The sequence below is a fragment of the Trichoderma citrinoviride genome, assembly GCF_003025115.1.
Source record: "Trichoderma citrinoviride strain TUCIM 6016 unplaced genomic scaffold BBK36scaffold_13, whole genome shotgun sequence".
NCBI lineage: Eukaryota > Fungi > Ascomycota > Sordariomycetes > Hypocreales > Hypocreaceae > Trichoderma > Trichoderma citrinoviride.
This window is the reverse complement of record NW_020194721.1, coordinates 265,724-279,799: the sequence shown is the minus strand read 5'-3', so window position 1 is coordinate 279,799 and position 14,076 is coordinate 265,724. Positions and strand designations below refer to the sequence as shown.

At 54.4% G+C, this 14,076-nt stretch overlaps 6 protein-coding genes across 6 annotated transcripts; 3 read left to right on the top strand and 3 right to left on the bottom strand.

Annotated features, from left to right (window-relative positions):
- Nucleotides 1-41: 41 nt before the first annotated feature.
- On the bottom strand, nt 42-518 carry BBK36DRAFT_145228 (glutaredoxin; the record flags this gene model as incomplete). The annotated part of the gene is made up of 3 exons (XM_024897522.1): nt 452-518; nt 273-371; nt 42-208 (listed from the first exon to the last, which is right to left on the bottom strand). The coding sequence occupies exons 1-3, from the start codon at nt 498-500 to the stop codon at nt 42-44; spliced, it is 315 nt and encodes a 104-aa protein (XP_024746654.1). The 5' UTR covers nt 501-518.
- An 880-nt stretch (nt 519-1,398) lies between these two features.
- BBK36DRAFT_1143829 (aldehyde dehydrogenase) lies at nt 1,399-2,974 on the bottom strand (the record flags this gene model as incomplete). Its single annotated transcript, XM_024893625.1, has 3 exons — nt 1,399-1,855; nt 1,919-2,883; nt 2,939-2,974. The coding sequence occupies 3 exons, from the start codon at nt 2,972-2,974 to the stop codon at nt 1,399-1,401; spliced, it is 1,458 nt and encodes a 485-aa protein (XP_024746653.1).
- A 2,421-nt stretch (nt 2,975-5,395) lies between these two features.
- Nucleotides 5,396-6,307, top strand: BBK36DRAFT_1126995 (hypothetical protein; the record flags this gene model as incomplete). The annotated part of the gene is made up of 1 exon (XM_024891453.1): nt 5,396-6,307. One exon carries the CDS (start codon nt 5,396-5,398, stop codon nt 6,305-6,307), a length of 912 nt encoding a protein of 303 aa, XP_024746652.1.
- Nucleotides 6,308-7,351: 1,044 nt separating this feature from the next.
- BBK36DRAFT_1171574 (ribosomal protein L16, L13 family) lies at nt 7,352-8,599 on the top strand (the record flags this gene model as incomplete). Its single annotated transcript, XM_024895590.1, has 5 exons — nt 7,352-7,372; nt 7,739-7,874; nt 8,018-8,071; nt 8,137-8,395; nt 8,461-8,599. The coding sequence occupies 5 exons, from the start codon at nt 7,352-7,354 to the stop codon at nt 8,597-8,599; spliced, it is 609 nt and encodes a 202-aa protein (XP_024746651.1).
- A 1,309-nt stretch (nt 8,600-9,908) lies between these two features.
- BBK36DRAFT_1126727 (translocation protein SEC72) lies at nt 9,909-10,535 on the top strand (the record flags this gene model as incomplete). Its single annotated transcript, XM_024891406.1, has 1 exon — nt 9,909-10,535. The coding sequence occupies one exon, from the start codon at nt 9,909-9,911 to the stop codon at nt 10,533-10,535; it is 627 nt and encodes a 208-aa protein (XP_024746650.1).
- Nucleotides 10,536-12,058: 1,523 nt separating this feature from the next.
- Nucleotides 12,059-12,633, bottom strand: BBK36DRAFT_1126921 (hypothetical protein; the record flags this gene model as incomplete). The annotated part of the gene is made up of 2 exons (XM_024891434.1): nt 12,059-12,373; nt 12,589-12,633. The coding sequence occupies 2 exons, from the start codon at nt 12,631-12,633 to the stop codon at nt 12,059-12,061; spliced, it is 360 nt and encodes a 119-aa protein (XP_024746649.1).
- Between the last annotated feature and the right edge of the window lie 1,443 nt (nt 12,634-14,076).

Genomic DNA, 14,076 nt, shown 5'->3' with positions numbered 1-14,076 from the left:
TTTCTATTCCTTGCTCCTAGTCATATCATTCGGTCGAGTGCTTACGCAAGTGCACCAACCTCCTGGAGACGCGCCTTGAGCTGGCCGCTCTTGACAAGCTCCTGCAGGTCCGAGTTGCCGCCGACGTGCTTCTTGCCGAAGAAGATGTTGGGGACGGAGCGCTGGCCGCTGATTTCGAGGAGGGCGTCTTGGAGCTCGTCACCGTCGTCTGTGGACTGGTTAGCATGTTGCCGACAGATAAAACAGAGGGAGGGGAAGGAGAGAATACTGACTTCGGTTGTCTAGCTCGACGACTTCGTATTGGGCCTTGAGGTCGTTGAGGGTCTGCTTGGTGGCTTTGCAGTGTGGGCACCAGGTCTTGGAGAAGACGACTGTTGCATAAAATGGTCAGTATGATGTTTTGAAAGGGTATGTTGAGTGGTTGTGGGAGAAGAAGAGCGGATTTACGCACCAACATTGTTGTTGTCAATGATGCGCTGGACTTCCTTGACGTTGGCCATTCTAGCTTCGGGGCTGAGTTTGACTGCAGTTGTGAAGAAGGATCGGATAAAGTTCATCGATGTAGAGGATTTTGGTGAATGGAGGAATTCTAGTGTAAAGGAGGGAGTGCGAGCAATATATATCATTGAATGCGCTTATGTAGGTATGTAATAGTATAGCAGTTACGCTTTTTGTAATCGGCAATATGATGTCGGGGTTCGATAATGCGACAGGCGGGCAAAATGACGAAAGCGCGTGGAAAAAACAACACAACAGCCACTGGCATCAGTCAGCAAGTCGGGAGGGGCGATGAAGAAAATGATGGCATGGATGCATTTGGGCGCGTGTGGAGGCGTCGACTTATTTGTCAAGATGGAATCAAGATGCTAATCGGGAAGGGGACTATCTAGTCTAGAATGGGACGGGAGGGTCTGATTCCAAAGGCGACGGTTGCCAGGGCGGGCATGTGATTGGATGAGAGGGCTCGGTGATTATTTATTCATTGTTTCTTTTTTGGTGAGGTTTTTCTTCGTTGAGTATCATTGAGTGTTTAGGTGAGAGAAGCATGTACTATTAAGGTGCTTGACCTGGGGGAGATGTGATGTGATGTCTTGCAGCAGGGGTCTTGTACGAGGAGATGCTACCTGGAATGAGTATTTGCAATTCACTCCCGGACTTGAAACGCGAATTCCATCGATTTACAGTGGTTCGGGTTTCATGCGCAGGTAGTTCGGCATTCACTCGATCTATCATCAACACCCAAATAGGATGTTGCTGCTCAGCTCTCCCTCAACCTCGGTCGAACTCGGTCGAGATACATCATGTTCCAACATCACCATTCACCAGCACCATATTGATGTTGTTTGTCAGCTCAGTCATTATGAACATCATTCTCATCATTAAGCATCATCACCACCATCAGTCGAATATCTTCTTCCACACCCACAGGCTCGTGTGATCCGTAAACTGCTTGAACCCCTCCACCCCCCATTCCCTCCCAATCCCGCTCTCCTTGGTCCCCCCAAACGGCACGTTCGGCGCGACATCAAAGTGCGAGTTCACCCAGACGCTTCCCGCGCTGAGCCTCCGCGCCAGCCTCTCCGCACGCACCAGGTCCTTGCACCACACCGACGCGCCGAGCCCGTGGTTGAGCGAGTTGGCGCGGCCGACGACTTCGTCATCCGACGACCACTTGAGCAGCGGCACGATGGGGCCAAACGGCTCTTCGACGACGATGCGGGATGCGTCGGGCGGGTTGTCGACGATGGTCGGTTCGGCGAAGTAGCCCTTGCCTTCGTCGAGGATGCGGCCGTCGAGGGCGAGCTGGTAGCCCGAGTCCTTGACGTCCTGGTACATCTCCTTGACCAGATTGAATCTGAATGGTGGTTAGAATTAATTGTCGAGCTTACATGGTCACACGGAGACGGCATCAACTCACTGCATCCTGTTCTGGATCGGCCCAACCAGCACGCCAGGCTCAAATCCGCCACCCGTCTTGACATGCTCCTTGGTAAACTCAACCAAGGCCGCCCGGAACTTGTCGTATATGGCCTCATGCACATAGATGCGCTTCGCCAGCATGCAAATCTGGCCCGAGTTGATAAACGTCATGGTCGCAATCTTGGGCAGACACTTGGCAATGTCGACGTCGTCGCACACGATAAGCGCATCGTTGCCTCCCAGCTCGAGAATGCACCTCTTCAACGTCTTGGCACAACTCGCAGCCACCAGCTTGCCCGTGTGGACGGATCCCGTAAAGGCAATGAGCTTGATGTCCGGATGCTCCGTCATCCACGGGCCCAGCGAGTCATCGCCGCTCAGGGCCTGGAACACGCCCGGCGGGAAGATGGTCATGCCCAGCTCGCACAGCTTGAGGTCTGTGTACGGCGTGTACGGCGACGGCTTCATGATGATGGTGTTGCCCGTCATGAGCGCGGGCCCGATCTTGCCCAGGCCGAGCAGGACGGGCCAGTTCCAGGGCACGATGGCGCCGCAGACGCCCAGCGGGCGGTACGTGCCGTAGACGGTGCGCTCGTCGTCGTCCTCGAGGACCTCGTCCTTGAGCTCCATGGTGGCAAAGGTCCGCAGCCAGCGGATGGTGAAGTCAAACTCCGTCTTGGACACGAGGAGAGGCTTTCCCGACTCCATGGTGTTGAGCTTTTCGAGCTCCGAGCGGTTGGCCTCAATGGCATCTGCATATTGGAGCATGAGCTGTGCTCGGTGGTCGAATGTCGTTTGGGACCATGACTGGAAGGCTTCGTGGGCGTGCTTGACGGCGGCGTCGAGGTCTTGTTTCGTGGCGACGGGGGCGGGAGGGAGAGGCTCTTCGGTGGCTGGGTCTATGGAGTGCCGTGTTTTGGCTGTTGGGACGAATTCGCCGTTGATGATGTTGCCTTTATAAGACTGGAGGCGATGTCAGTCAATCGGGCCTCTGAGAAGGGTTGATATGGTTGCACACCTTGATGTCAATGACCGGCTTCGAGATGACTGCCATCTTGGAGAGTTTTGACTGGAAAGCTGCAGGATCAAGTTGTTGTCCACGAACACAACGATGAATTGGTCATTCAATGGCCACGACAACGAGCTGTTTATATAGCCATTCCCTTCTCCTGACGAGCCATCGGAAATGCCAGCTTCAAAGAGACCCCTTTGCCAATCCGCGGCCCGCTTCCGCGCATCGCAACACAACCCCATGCAGCATCCCTGCCTGGACGCGGCATCAGTAGCACACGAGGACGGTCTCTTCCCTGCTGCCAACAGGTGCTAATGCACGTTCTCTTCAGCTAACCAAAGACATCTACTGTCGATGGCGGTCACTAAAGCAGCCCGGATGCAACCCCTCGCCGAGCAGAGCCCTCGTAGGACGGCATCTGGGTGCATCCAGGCTCCAAGGAGCCTTGGGCCGGAAATCTTCTACTCTGTGAAACCGCCTTGATAACGGCTGGCTGAATTACAAATGCCCCTCATTCCTACCCACCTGCTTTGAGTGACTCGACAAGTTGAGTTATCGAGAAAGAGCACCAACGGCGAGTTGTATTGGGAGTGGCACTTCGTATGCAACCAGGGACTTGGCGATAGTCTCTTCCCCGGCCCATGCAGAGGGTATCTGATCGACACAGTGCTTCATAACTTTACCCTCATTGCCGCCATTATCAACCGTTTGGTGCAGTCTACTATTGAAACCGGGTGTTTGCTAGTTACGTAGTCTAATCTCGAGGTGCCACGGAGTTGGTTGACGGCAGATCGAGGTGTGCATCTGAATGCCCGCAAGATGGAATCACCAGGTTTGTGACAAGGGCTTTATCGCCAATTAGCTTCCCGGGCAACTACGAGAACTAGTAGTAACGTAGTCTCAAATTTCATTTCGCGGGGAACCTGGGGATGGGTGATGCCTCTTTGCTCATTTGAGTCTAGATGGACATGGGGTTCGACTGTTGATACTTGTTTGCGTCTCTTGCGATTGGCAGACGGTTCGGATGTCGTTTTCGGCTGCTGGGAGGTGACGAGTTGCTTGACACATTGGGTGTGCAAGGTGATAGGCTATACAATGTGCCAATGTGCCTCTTCGCGAATGTAGAGGGAAGAGAAACCAGATTGTGGTGAATGCAGAGGCAACACGAACCTTTCAGTTGTTGTTTGCTCTCCATGTTCCTTTACAGCATTCTTCTCCAGTGTCAATGAGATACCTATGCGCAGTTCTCAACCAATATGATGGGTGCTTTCAGATGCCCAATTGCAAGTCCTCGCTTCTTCCAACAACGGTTGCATTAATGACAGTGCATATAGTTATAGTTATCTGTGATAGAGTCAAAGTCAGCACCTTCAAACTTTTGTGATACCAGACATTGACCCCAAACATCTTGAACATGGTCACATTGACTCTCTCATTGATGAGGCCCATACTCAATAAGGCACCCTGTCGAATCCAAATGTATCCGGCCAGTTGAGATGCTTCAGCGCTTCAAACCCGCTAAACCGTCCCCTCAGCCCCCTGCGGCCCCGCCTGTTCCCCCATCACCCGCCATCCGCCGCGCTAGAGAGAAAAACCAGCTGTCAAATGGTCACCAGCAACCTCACGTCCGGACCCCCATAATTCTCGACCAAACACGTTTCTCTGCAGCAGCCCGTCCGTCCCAATCCTTCTCGTCCGCGTCGGCATCGCTGGCTCGACTCAACAGCCTGGCCTTGCCCGGATTCAGCCAGCCTCTGCGCGTCACCAGCCACAGTCGCCAACTCCGTGATTCGACCGCCGTCTGCATCAGACTGCAACAGCCGACGAACAATCTGCCCTTCGTCCGCTCCAGCTGCGCCTCAATCACGTCGGCTTCACGTCAGAGCCCGTCCGAAGAACCACTGCCAGACGCTCGTTCCTCAGCGCCGGCGCCGGGATCGCCGCTTTCTGTGGGCAATTCGCCTGCTTTCTCCATCGCCTGGTCCGAGTCGAGACGGCCCAAGCTAAGCCTCGCTCGAGATCATTCGCCAGCCGGCTCCGGGGCAGAAGCCGTTTCGCTCAGCCTTGCTGGCCACCCCCCCACGACCCCGCGATCATTTCTTCGTCTCTGCGGACAGAGCAAGAAAGGGTAAAAACCAGTTCGACACAGGGAGGGTACTAGGACAGGCAGCCTTCTTCTTCTTCTTCTTCTTCTTTGTCCTTTCGCTTCTTTCCTTCTCCGGCTGGTAAGGTGTCCTCAGCCAGGGCCACCTTGATACCCAAGACGCCAAGGTGGATTCCTCCCAGCCCATCGTGGCATCGTCCGGTGCCTTGCAACACATCATCGCCAACTACCTCAACGGCACCATCACCAACCTCTCTGCCGCCCTCCAGGAGTCGAGCGAGTTCATCTCTGGGACCTTGGGCGTCCCGCCCACCTTTGTCTACAGTGGCCTTGCCGCCCTCGTCGCCCTTCCCATTACCATGTCGCGATACGGCTGGTCGCTCAACCGCGAGCAGAGCTTCGGCGCCTCATCGGGCGGTGTTCCCGACGTCACAAATGAAGACTTTAGCTACATCACCGCCCAGGACTTGGACGATCCCCGCGTCGAATACACCGACACCCGCTACTATCCGCGACCACGTTCCAGGGGACCATCGGAGCCCGAGGACGATATCCTGCTCATCAAGAGCAAGGGCGTCACGTATCCGGCTCACTTCCCTGCGTATTCGATCGGTGACGGCAAGCTATACGTCAAAGATGTGCGGGAGCGCATTGGACTTCTGATGGATCTGCCGTCACGGACGACGCGTCACATCAAGCTGCTGTATAAGGGCAAGCAGCTCAAGGAGTCGTCCGTCCCCGTCCGAGACTACGGAGTCAAGAACAAGAGCGAGCTGATGGCCGTCATCCCCGAGGCCGACGACGACAACAGCGGCCGATCGGAGGACGACATGATCATCGTGGACGAGCCTCGAAGCGATGCCAAATCCTCCAAATCCCGCAAGAAGAAGAGGAGCAGCAAGAAGAAGTTGGACAAGAACGAGCCTGCTTCCCCGACCAGCCCCGTCGACAGCGGATCAAATGCCGATGGTGCCAATGCGCCTTCACCCACGGTTGTCAATGCCGCGATGAAGAAGCTGGACGACATTTCCGACGAGTTCCACACCAATTGGCTGCCGCTGTGCCTGGACTACATCGAGGCGCCCCCGAAAGATGCCAAGAAACGAGACGAGGAACACCGAAAGCTGTCCGAATCCGTCATGCAGCAAATCATCTTGAAACTAGACGGCGTCGAGACCGAGGGCGTTGACGAGATCCGACAGAGGCGAAAAGACCTTGTTCGACGAGTTCAAGACGTTCTCAAGCGGCTGGATACTGCCAAGGCGTCGTGAGCCTTTGGCACGCGGCTGTTTCCTTTTCTTCACTGTGATTCTTTTCGGTCTGGGACATCCATCTAGGCATCTTGCTTGGCCTGTGTTCGTTTATCACACTGCATATAACTCCTGTCATTTCACCTTCGTTCAAACATTCATATGAGAGGCAAAACTGGGTAGGGTCACTTCTTTGGGAGGCATGGTTCACAAAAGAGACAGACGGGTAGATTGAGAGCTGGGACGGCGATACTCGAAGCGCAGCGTGGTCCATGGGCGATATAGACCTCTTTCGCATTTTGCGTGCTTCTTACCTACATGATACGACTAGACAAGAGGCGTCTACTCCTGTCACATGTTATGGATGGAGAGATGCCCTGCAGATATACACGAGTAGAAGGGCATGTTTGATAGATTGACGATGGGTGCATGGCGTGCAAATTCAAGTTGCTGTCTATCATGCGAGATTCCAGGCGAATTGCACGTCTAATGTACTCTTGATGATATGAGAATCAGCCGGGTCAAGCCATCAAGGCTTCTGAGCTAGATTACCCTTCCTTCCGAGCGGATCGTGATGTCTCCCGTCTTTATGCTTCATATGACGCACCTCGAATACAAACACTGAGCAATCAAGCCAGCCGATAAAATTGGTACGTACCGGCTTATCTTTCGCCACTGCATCACTCGCCCTGCCAGACGCTTCCTTTGTCATCACGTGCATCCTCTGCGCGCCACAAAGATAAGCGCGGCAGATCCTCGGCGCAACCTCTAGGTCTCGCAGCCCTAAGCACCACCAACCCGCGAGCCCTTCCTCGCCTGCCCCGGAAGCCGCCCATGCCCAATCGGGCAAGCGGGCACAGCGATTTTCTTCCGCTCCTTGGTATCGCGACCACTTCCCTCCACAACCCTCCCAGGGAACGACTAACCCAGCCAAACCAAAGCAAACACACAGCCAGCCAGATTTCTTTCGCCGCTTCGAGGTCGGAGGAAATTTGTGTGTTTCTTTCTTTCATCGTTCCTTCTTTCCATTTCTTTTCCATACCCCCCCGAAAAGAATCCGATACGATGTCGTCCTTCGAGTCGGTTGTGAGTATTCACCAGTTTGAAAGCACCGTTACCGCACTTGTCCTTTCGCCTGGATTCGAATGTCTGTGGAGTGCCCGGCAGGGGAGTGGAAGATGGTGAAGGGGATGCAGAGCGAGAGCAGATGAACGCCAGCGCAGAGGGGCAAACAACAACAGGAAGAGCTTGGAATCGAGGGCTAGGAACATCGACACGACTTCGCATTTGTCTACTCGCGCTGGCGGCAATCGATGCTGCTGCTGCTCGCGAGCCTCTTTGCTCTCTCCTTCCCGGGCACATACACGACCCAGACATTCGGTGATGGGATGAAGGCAGACAGGGATGGGAAACACATGTGTGGAAGATGATGCTAATTGTCTTGCTTTCCAGGTCGTCATTGATGGCAAGGGCCACCTCCTTGGCCGTCTTGCCAGCATTGTCGCCAAGCAGCTCCTCAGCGGTCAGAAGATCGTTGTCGTCCGCTGCGAGGCCCTCAACATCTCTGGCGAGTTCTTCCGCGCTAAGCGTACGTCGATCCCCCATCCAGCTTCCGAGTCCGACTCCTGTGCCATCTTCTCGAGCTTGAGCCCCAGCGGTCGACAAGACAAGCAATCGCCAGAACAACGACTCGGTTCCGCATAAGAACAAGATACTGACATTGGCAAACAGTCAAGTACCACGCCTACCTGCGCAAGATGACCCGTTACAACCCTACCCGCGGTGGTGAGTTTGCGCAACTCCAGCTCCCGATATCGCTCTCTCGAGATATTAACGGACGTCACCTACAGGTCCCTTCCACTTCCGCGCTCCCTCCAGAATCTTCTACAAGGCCGTCCGTGGTATGATCCCCCACAAGACCGCCCGTGGTGCCGCCGCTCTGGAGCGCCTCAAGGTTTTCGAGGGTGTCCCTCCCCCCTACGACAAGAAGAAGAAGATGGTCGTTCCCCAGGCTCTCCGTGTCCTGAGACTGCAGCCCGGTCGCAAGTACTGCACCGTCGGCCGCCTGAGCCACGAGGTCGGCTGGAAGTACCAGGATGTTGTTGCCCGGTATGTCATTGTCCACTCTATTTCACGACTGCACATCGGGAAATGAAAGCTAACGCAATCAATAGCCTGGAGGAGAGGCGGAAGGCCAAGGGCGCTGCCTACTACGAGCGCAAGAAGGTTGCTGCACGACAACTGACCGACGCGAAGAAGAACGCCTCTGTCAAGGAGGAGACGGCGAAGGCCCTCGCGGCTTATGGCTACTAAGCTGGCCATTCCTCGGCTCCCCGCGGGGGACGCCTTGGTACTTCGCATTGTCTTTTTCTCGTGCGTTTCATTAGATTGGCGCGGCGGTTCACAAAGGAATTACACTTGATTTGCTGAGTGATGGCGAGGGCGGCGGGCTTTTTGGGGCGCGGACGGAAAACTTTCTTCTCCAAATTATTTCCTTGATCAAAAATTCTCCTTGTCAGTCGGAACTTGATGGCCCATCCCACAGAAAAAATAAAGCAACAGGAAACCCCAACAATCAGCACGAAAACAGAAAGCGGTCTTCTCGGGTATCGGACGTTTCGTGAGGGTGACAGCGGGATGGACTGGACGCGACGTTGTAATGTGGTTCTTTTTGCCTTTGTTCTGCCGCGCATGGGAATTGGAGTGTGGAACCGAGTTGGAGGATAAAAGTTGTTTCTTCTTTCCGTCTGCGCCTCGCGATGGCCTGACACCGCTCAAGGACGCTATTCGCGGCTTATTTGGGGGCAAAAAGTGAGTCGGCGACAGGAATTGGGGGACGTGGGAGAGGATGGGCAGTGATGATCATACCCTTTCTCTGAGCAAAAGAGGTGTCTAGCATTGCACAACACTAGGAGTAGACGGAATGATAAATGCTTTGAACAATTCACGACTGGTCATCTTTCCATGCTGATTGAAAATGTAATGTGCGTGGATATCAGTTCAGTCACTGTATTGATGCTGCTGTAGTTTGTCTTGATATAGCTGCTGTGAATTCGGTCCATCACATGTCTGTGGACTCCGGTCTTTGACGTCAAGTTCCCCCATACAGGTCGCTCTCCTGGTTCACTCTCTACCGCCCCATCCAAGCTTCAGCCTTTACGATGGTAAATCTCATTTTCAAATCAATGACATCAAGCACTTTGAGCTCTATTACTCGTAACATTCTGACATTGCAAATCAATTCAGGGTAAGGTGAGTAGGTAGCTGTAGATCAAAGTTGACACAGGCCAAGAGTTAGTCTAGCGCCCGCCGGGAGCACCCCCACAGTCAGGTGTTGATAAGATAAGCGTCAACTTCTGGCGCCAGTGAGAGGTGTCCTCACTGACATTTGATGACAGCTAACTTGAACATTTGGTTTACTCAAGCAAACTTCTTTTTCTACGAGCACCATTTCACCACCCAGCAGTTTCTTTTCGGTCAGCGCAAGCTATAGACAACATATTGGGCTTTCTTTCTTCTAGAGATACTGTCCATCGTTACACATTTTACACACAACCAAAGCCGCTCCAGACCATCAAACACCATCGCCACGAACCACCAGAAAGAACCAACCACCGCAACCATGTCGGACCTCGACCACTTCTCCATGCTCCCCATCCACATGGACCCGCAGTCCAAAGCGATCCTCCCCTCGGGCAGCCGCCCGTCGCGCGCCCTCGCCGCGGAGCTGGAGAAGCTCAACGCGCTGCACCGCGCCATCCTCAACATCGAGGTGCCGCCCGGCGCGATCCCGCTGGTGCCGCCGCCGCCGATCCCCGTGAACCCGAAGCGCACGGCCAACGTGTCCAAGCTGCGGGACAGCGGCAACACGGAGTACCGCCGGCAAAAGTACGAGGAGGCGGTGAAGCTGTACACGCAGGGCATCGAGATGGCGCTGCAGCGGCCGCTGTGGGAGCCGGCGGCGCTGGTGCGCGAGGAGGTGTCGATGCTGTACGCTAACCGGGCGCAGTCGCACATGGCCATGGGGAACTGGCCCGAGGGCGCGGTCGACGCCGAGGCCAGCGTGGAGGCGAGGAGGGTGGGCAATGCCAAGGGGTGGTGGCGGAGGGGCCGGTGCCTGACGGAGATGGGGAGGCTGGACGAGGCGCGGGAGTGGGTGAAGAGGGCGCTGGAGATGGAGGGCGAGGAGGCGGATCTGGTGTCGCTGCTCAAGGATATCGAGGAGAGGATTGACAAGGCGCGGGCGTAGAGCGGCTGCGGCAGCGTCAAGGCCTCGGTGGGAGATAAGACGAAGAAGAAGAAGAAGAGGAACAAGGGGCGGGGGCGCAAGGCAAAGGCGCAGAGTGCGCGCTCTTCTGAAGAGAACCCTGATGTTGTGAACGCCGAGTGAAGTGGGAACGACGGGAGGTGGAAAGGGGGGTGTGGATGTACGATGTATGATGTCTGTTGGACGTGTGACTTTGGAGCACAAGGGATGGGCAAGATGGATGGCGTTGGGAGTTTATTCGAGTCTGTTGTTTTTCTGATTTTGGCACGTTTAGTGAGAATCACTAGAGGGTGAATGGACATCTGTGCTCGGAGACTTGTGTCACGCACTGTTTCTGTTGGTTCTGTTTGTGGACGAGGACGACGATACGTCATGTTTCGTTTCTTCTTTTATGCGGAGGATTTGTAAGGTATACTATCCGAAGCAATCACCTCCAACTGAGACATGGCTCCACAGAATAGACTTGACAGGACTGTGCGGCGCGGTGCCCTGAACGTGGCGTTGGTTCTTTGCCAAGTGGTGGGAAATACTAGTACTACTACTCCGTAAAATGAGATTGAGATGAGATGAAGGTGTAACCAATCATCGAGGGGAACGCTGTCCGATCGATGTAAACTGTTCTCCCTTGCATGAGGACGGACACGCCACGATTTTCTTAACTTACATGACTGGGTAAGATGATTGTTTGGAAAGGTGCGGTTTGAAGAGGGCGAACACATGGTAGATCAAAAGGGGACAAAGGACAATGCAGTTTCTTTCCGTAGAGAGAAGAGGAAAAGGACAATGCAGTTTCTTTCTAGCGCTATGTATAGAAAAAGAACAAGGGAAAAAAAGCAAGACAATGAATTCCATTACACATGACGTTTCTTTGCCGGCAGAGACCAAAAAACACATCGCATGATATCGAACAGGGGGAGACCAGTATAGCTTCCGAGGGAGAAAAGACCAAATAGCACGACCGGCGGCAGTACAGGAGTTGAAAAGATAGAGCCCTCCAATGACTATATGTGTGGTATCTTATGTGGTTCTTTTTTTTTCGTAAGATCTGAATGGACGCCGTGCCTCTTTCAGTCCACTGCCCTCAACTGCCATGAGCCCTTTCCGTTCCTTTCCGCATAATGAGACAAGAGAGACACAAAACAAGCTATGAGGTGAGACCGAGATCGTGTTGACGCAAGGGGGGGTATATGTGAGATAGAGTCGGATTTGCCTCGTTCATCTGAGGGCATGAGCGTATCGAGGGTGGATGGTTGTCGTTGTGGACTGGTCTTCTTCGTCCCGCAGTTGCTCATGGAAGACGTACGAGGTAAAGAATACCTCTGCTTTCCCCGTGGCAACAGAAGGCGAGTTGCTGTTGATAGTCCAATGTGAAGTTTTTTCGTCCGCAAGATTGTATCCGAAAGACCGCTTCTTCCCAAAGACACCGAGGCAAAAGGTGAAATCGCGCGTGTCAGACAGAGAAGCACCGAGCATCTCAAAATCCAAGTTGATCCAGGAAGCCGCGTCTACTGCGCCTTCTCGCTGAAGCTCTTCTCGACCGCAGACGTCGTCTTCCTCCGGGGTCGCATGACGGCGTCCTGGCCGCTCATGCGCCTGTCGAGGGCGCGCTCCAGCTTGGCGCCGAGGGCCAGCTTGCTCATCTTCTCGTACTTCTCCTCAGACAGGGTGACGCGCTGCGAGGTCAGGGCCTTGTTCTCCATGCGGTCCAGGCCGGTGGCGATCTCGCGGATCTCGGCGTGCTGCGAGTCGTTGGTTTGGACAGACATGGCGACCGAGGGCGCGGCCATGCTGTAGGTGCTGAAGCGGTAGGAGGTGCGAGCCTGAAGGGGGGCTTGGTTAGCTCGGGTTTTATTCACAGTATATAAGGAAGAAAGTAAAGAGGCGATGTTTGTGAATAGATGCTGTGCTTGGGGAACCCAAGTTCTGCGCGTGGGACAGACGGGGGGAGAGCAGCTAATCTGACACCTCTCCATATAGCGCAGAAAACGGCCGTGAATGGGGGGACTCAAGCGGAAGAATGGAAGGGCAGACGTACCGAAGGAGCCATGATTGGGCGAGAAGATTCCATAGAAACGGGCATAGTGGTGATGTGTGTGTTTGCCGGAGGGCTGATGGCTTTTAAGAGAGGAGAAGAGCCGAGAGCAGGTGGGAATGTGAAACCCGTGAAAGCAGGGGTTTCTGTCCTAGACGAATAGCACTGAGCTTAGGTATTAATCGGCGACTTAGCACGAGGTCGCGGCTCCGCTTTCTTTCTCCAGTTCCAAGGCAGATGACGAAGTTTGAGCAGAGTGTGAGGGAGTGGGAAGGAAAAGGCCAGTGGGCGAGAGCAAAGAAAGGGAGCGAGTAAGTCGAGCGTGATTGGCAAGGGGGGGAGAAGCCGAGATCAATGCTAATGCTGTGCTGGCTGGCGGCTGGGCGGTTGTCGCAAGTCTGGTGTCAGGTTGGACCGGGTTGGGATTGGCTGGGGGGTGGAGGCGACGGAGGAGAAACAATTAATGGAGATTTTTTGCGTGTCTGGACTGCTGGCGATGGTGGTGGGCGAGTCAAAGCCGGGATTTGAGATTTGATTTGAGGTCGGGATCAGGGGGGAAAGATTTCGGATTGGAGCAGGGCAAATTGGGTCGCGGCGTTTCTAGAATTGATGACTGCAGAGAGGCGAGTAGAAACAAGCAGAATCTGTCTATCGAAGCGCGTATGAAGGATAGGGTCAAGATGGCAATAACAAAGAGGATAGTAATTAGGGCGGAGGAGCGAGAGGGAAAAGAGGCGAGGGATGGGATGGGAGATGATGGGCGAGACGATGGTGGAGCCAGATGGAGATGCAGTAGCACCAGGTTCGTTAGTGGGACGGAGTAGGAAAGGCACCAGCGGTGGTAAGGCGGCTAGGGGGCGTGGGTTAGTGGCCTGGGGGGGACCTGGAGGGGACGTTCTGGACGCTGATGGCTGCTGGAGACGCTGGGAGGGTGCTGGAGCTGCAGCGGGTGACGGCGGGGTACACGAGGCGCAAGTACCGCGCAAACCGGGGACCCTGACGGCTTCATTCCTCCGAGCATGGCTGACATGTGGTTGACTGCAGGTGAGGACAATCTAAAATACGTGACACTACCTGGTTGTTGCTTCTAGCCGCTGCTTCACTGATGGATGGAAACGTGGATTGAGATTGAAGTGACAGGCATTGCTTGTGTGGTTCATCACTGCTTGCGACTTGACAGACTGCATGCACGTGTAACCGAACTGCCCCTGGTTGCTCGAGCTGGGGCGGAGGACAGCATACGAACGATGAAGGTGAGTACCTAGGCATGGATCTTTTGTGCGTGGATGGATGTTTTGAGATTGCGAGTCATCTTCATGATATCCGCATACCGTTGACCGACCTTGTTTTCATCCATTTGTCTGCCTCTCATGTCATTATCTGCCTGTATGTCCAGGCATCCTTCCATGGTCTGGTCATGATAACCAACAGCTTTCTTACATGGACGAGTCATGACTGCAGTCGGTCACATTGCACTTCGCAAATGCCTGC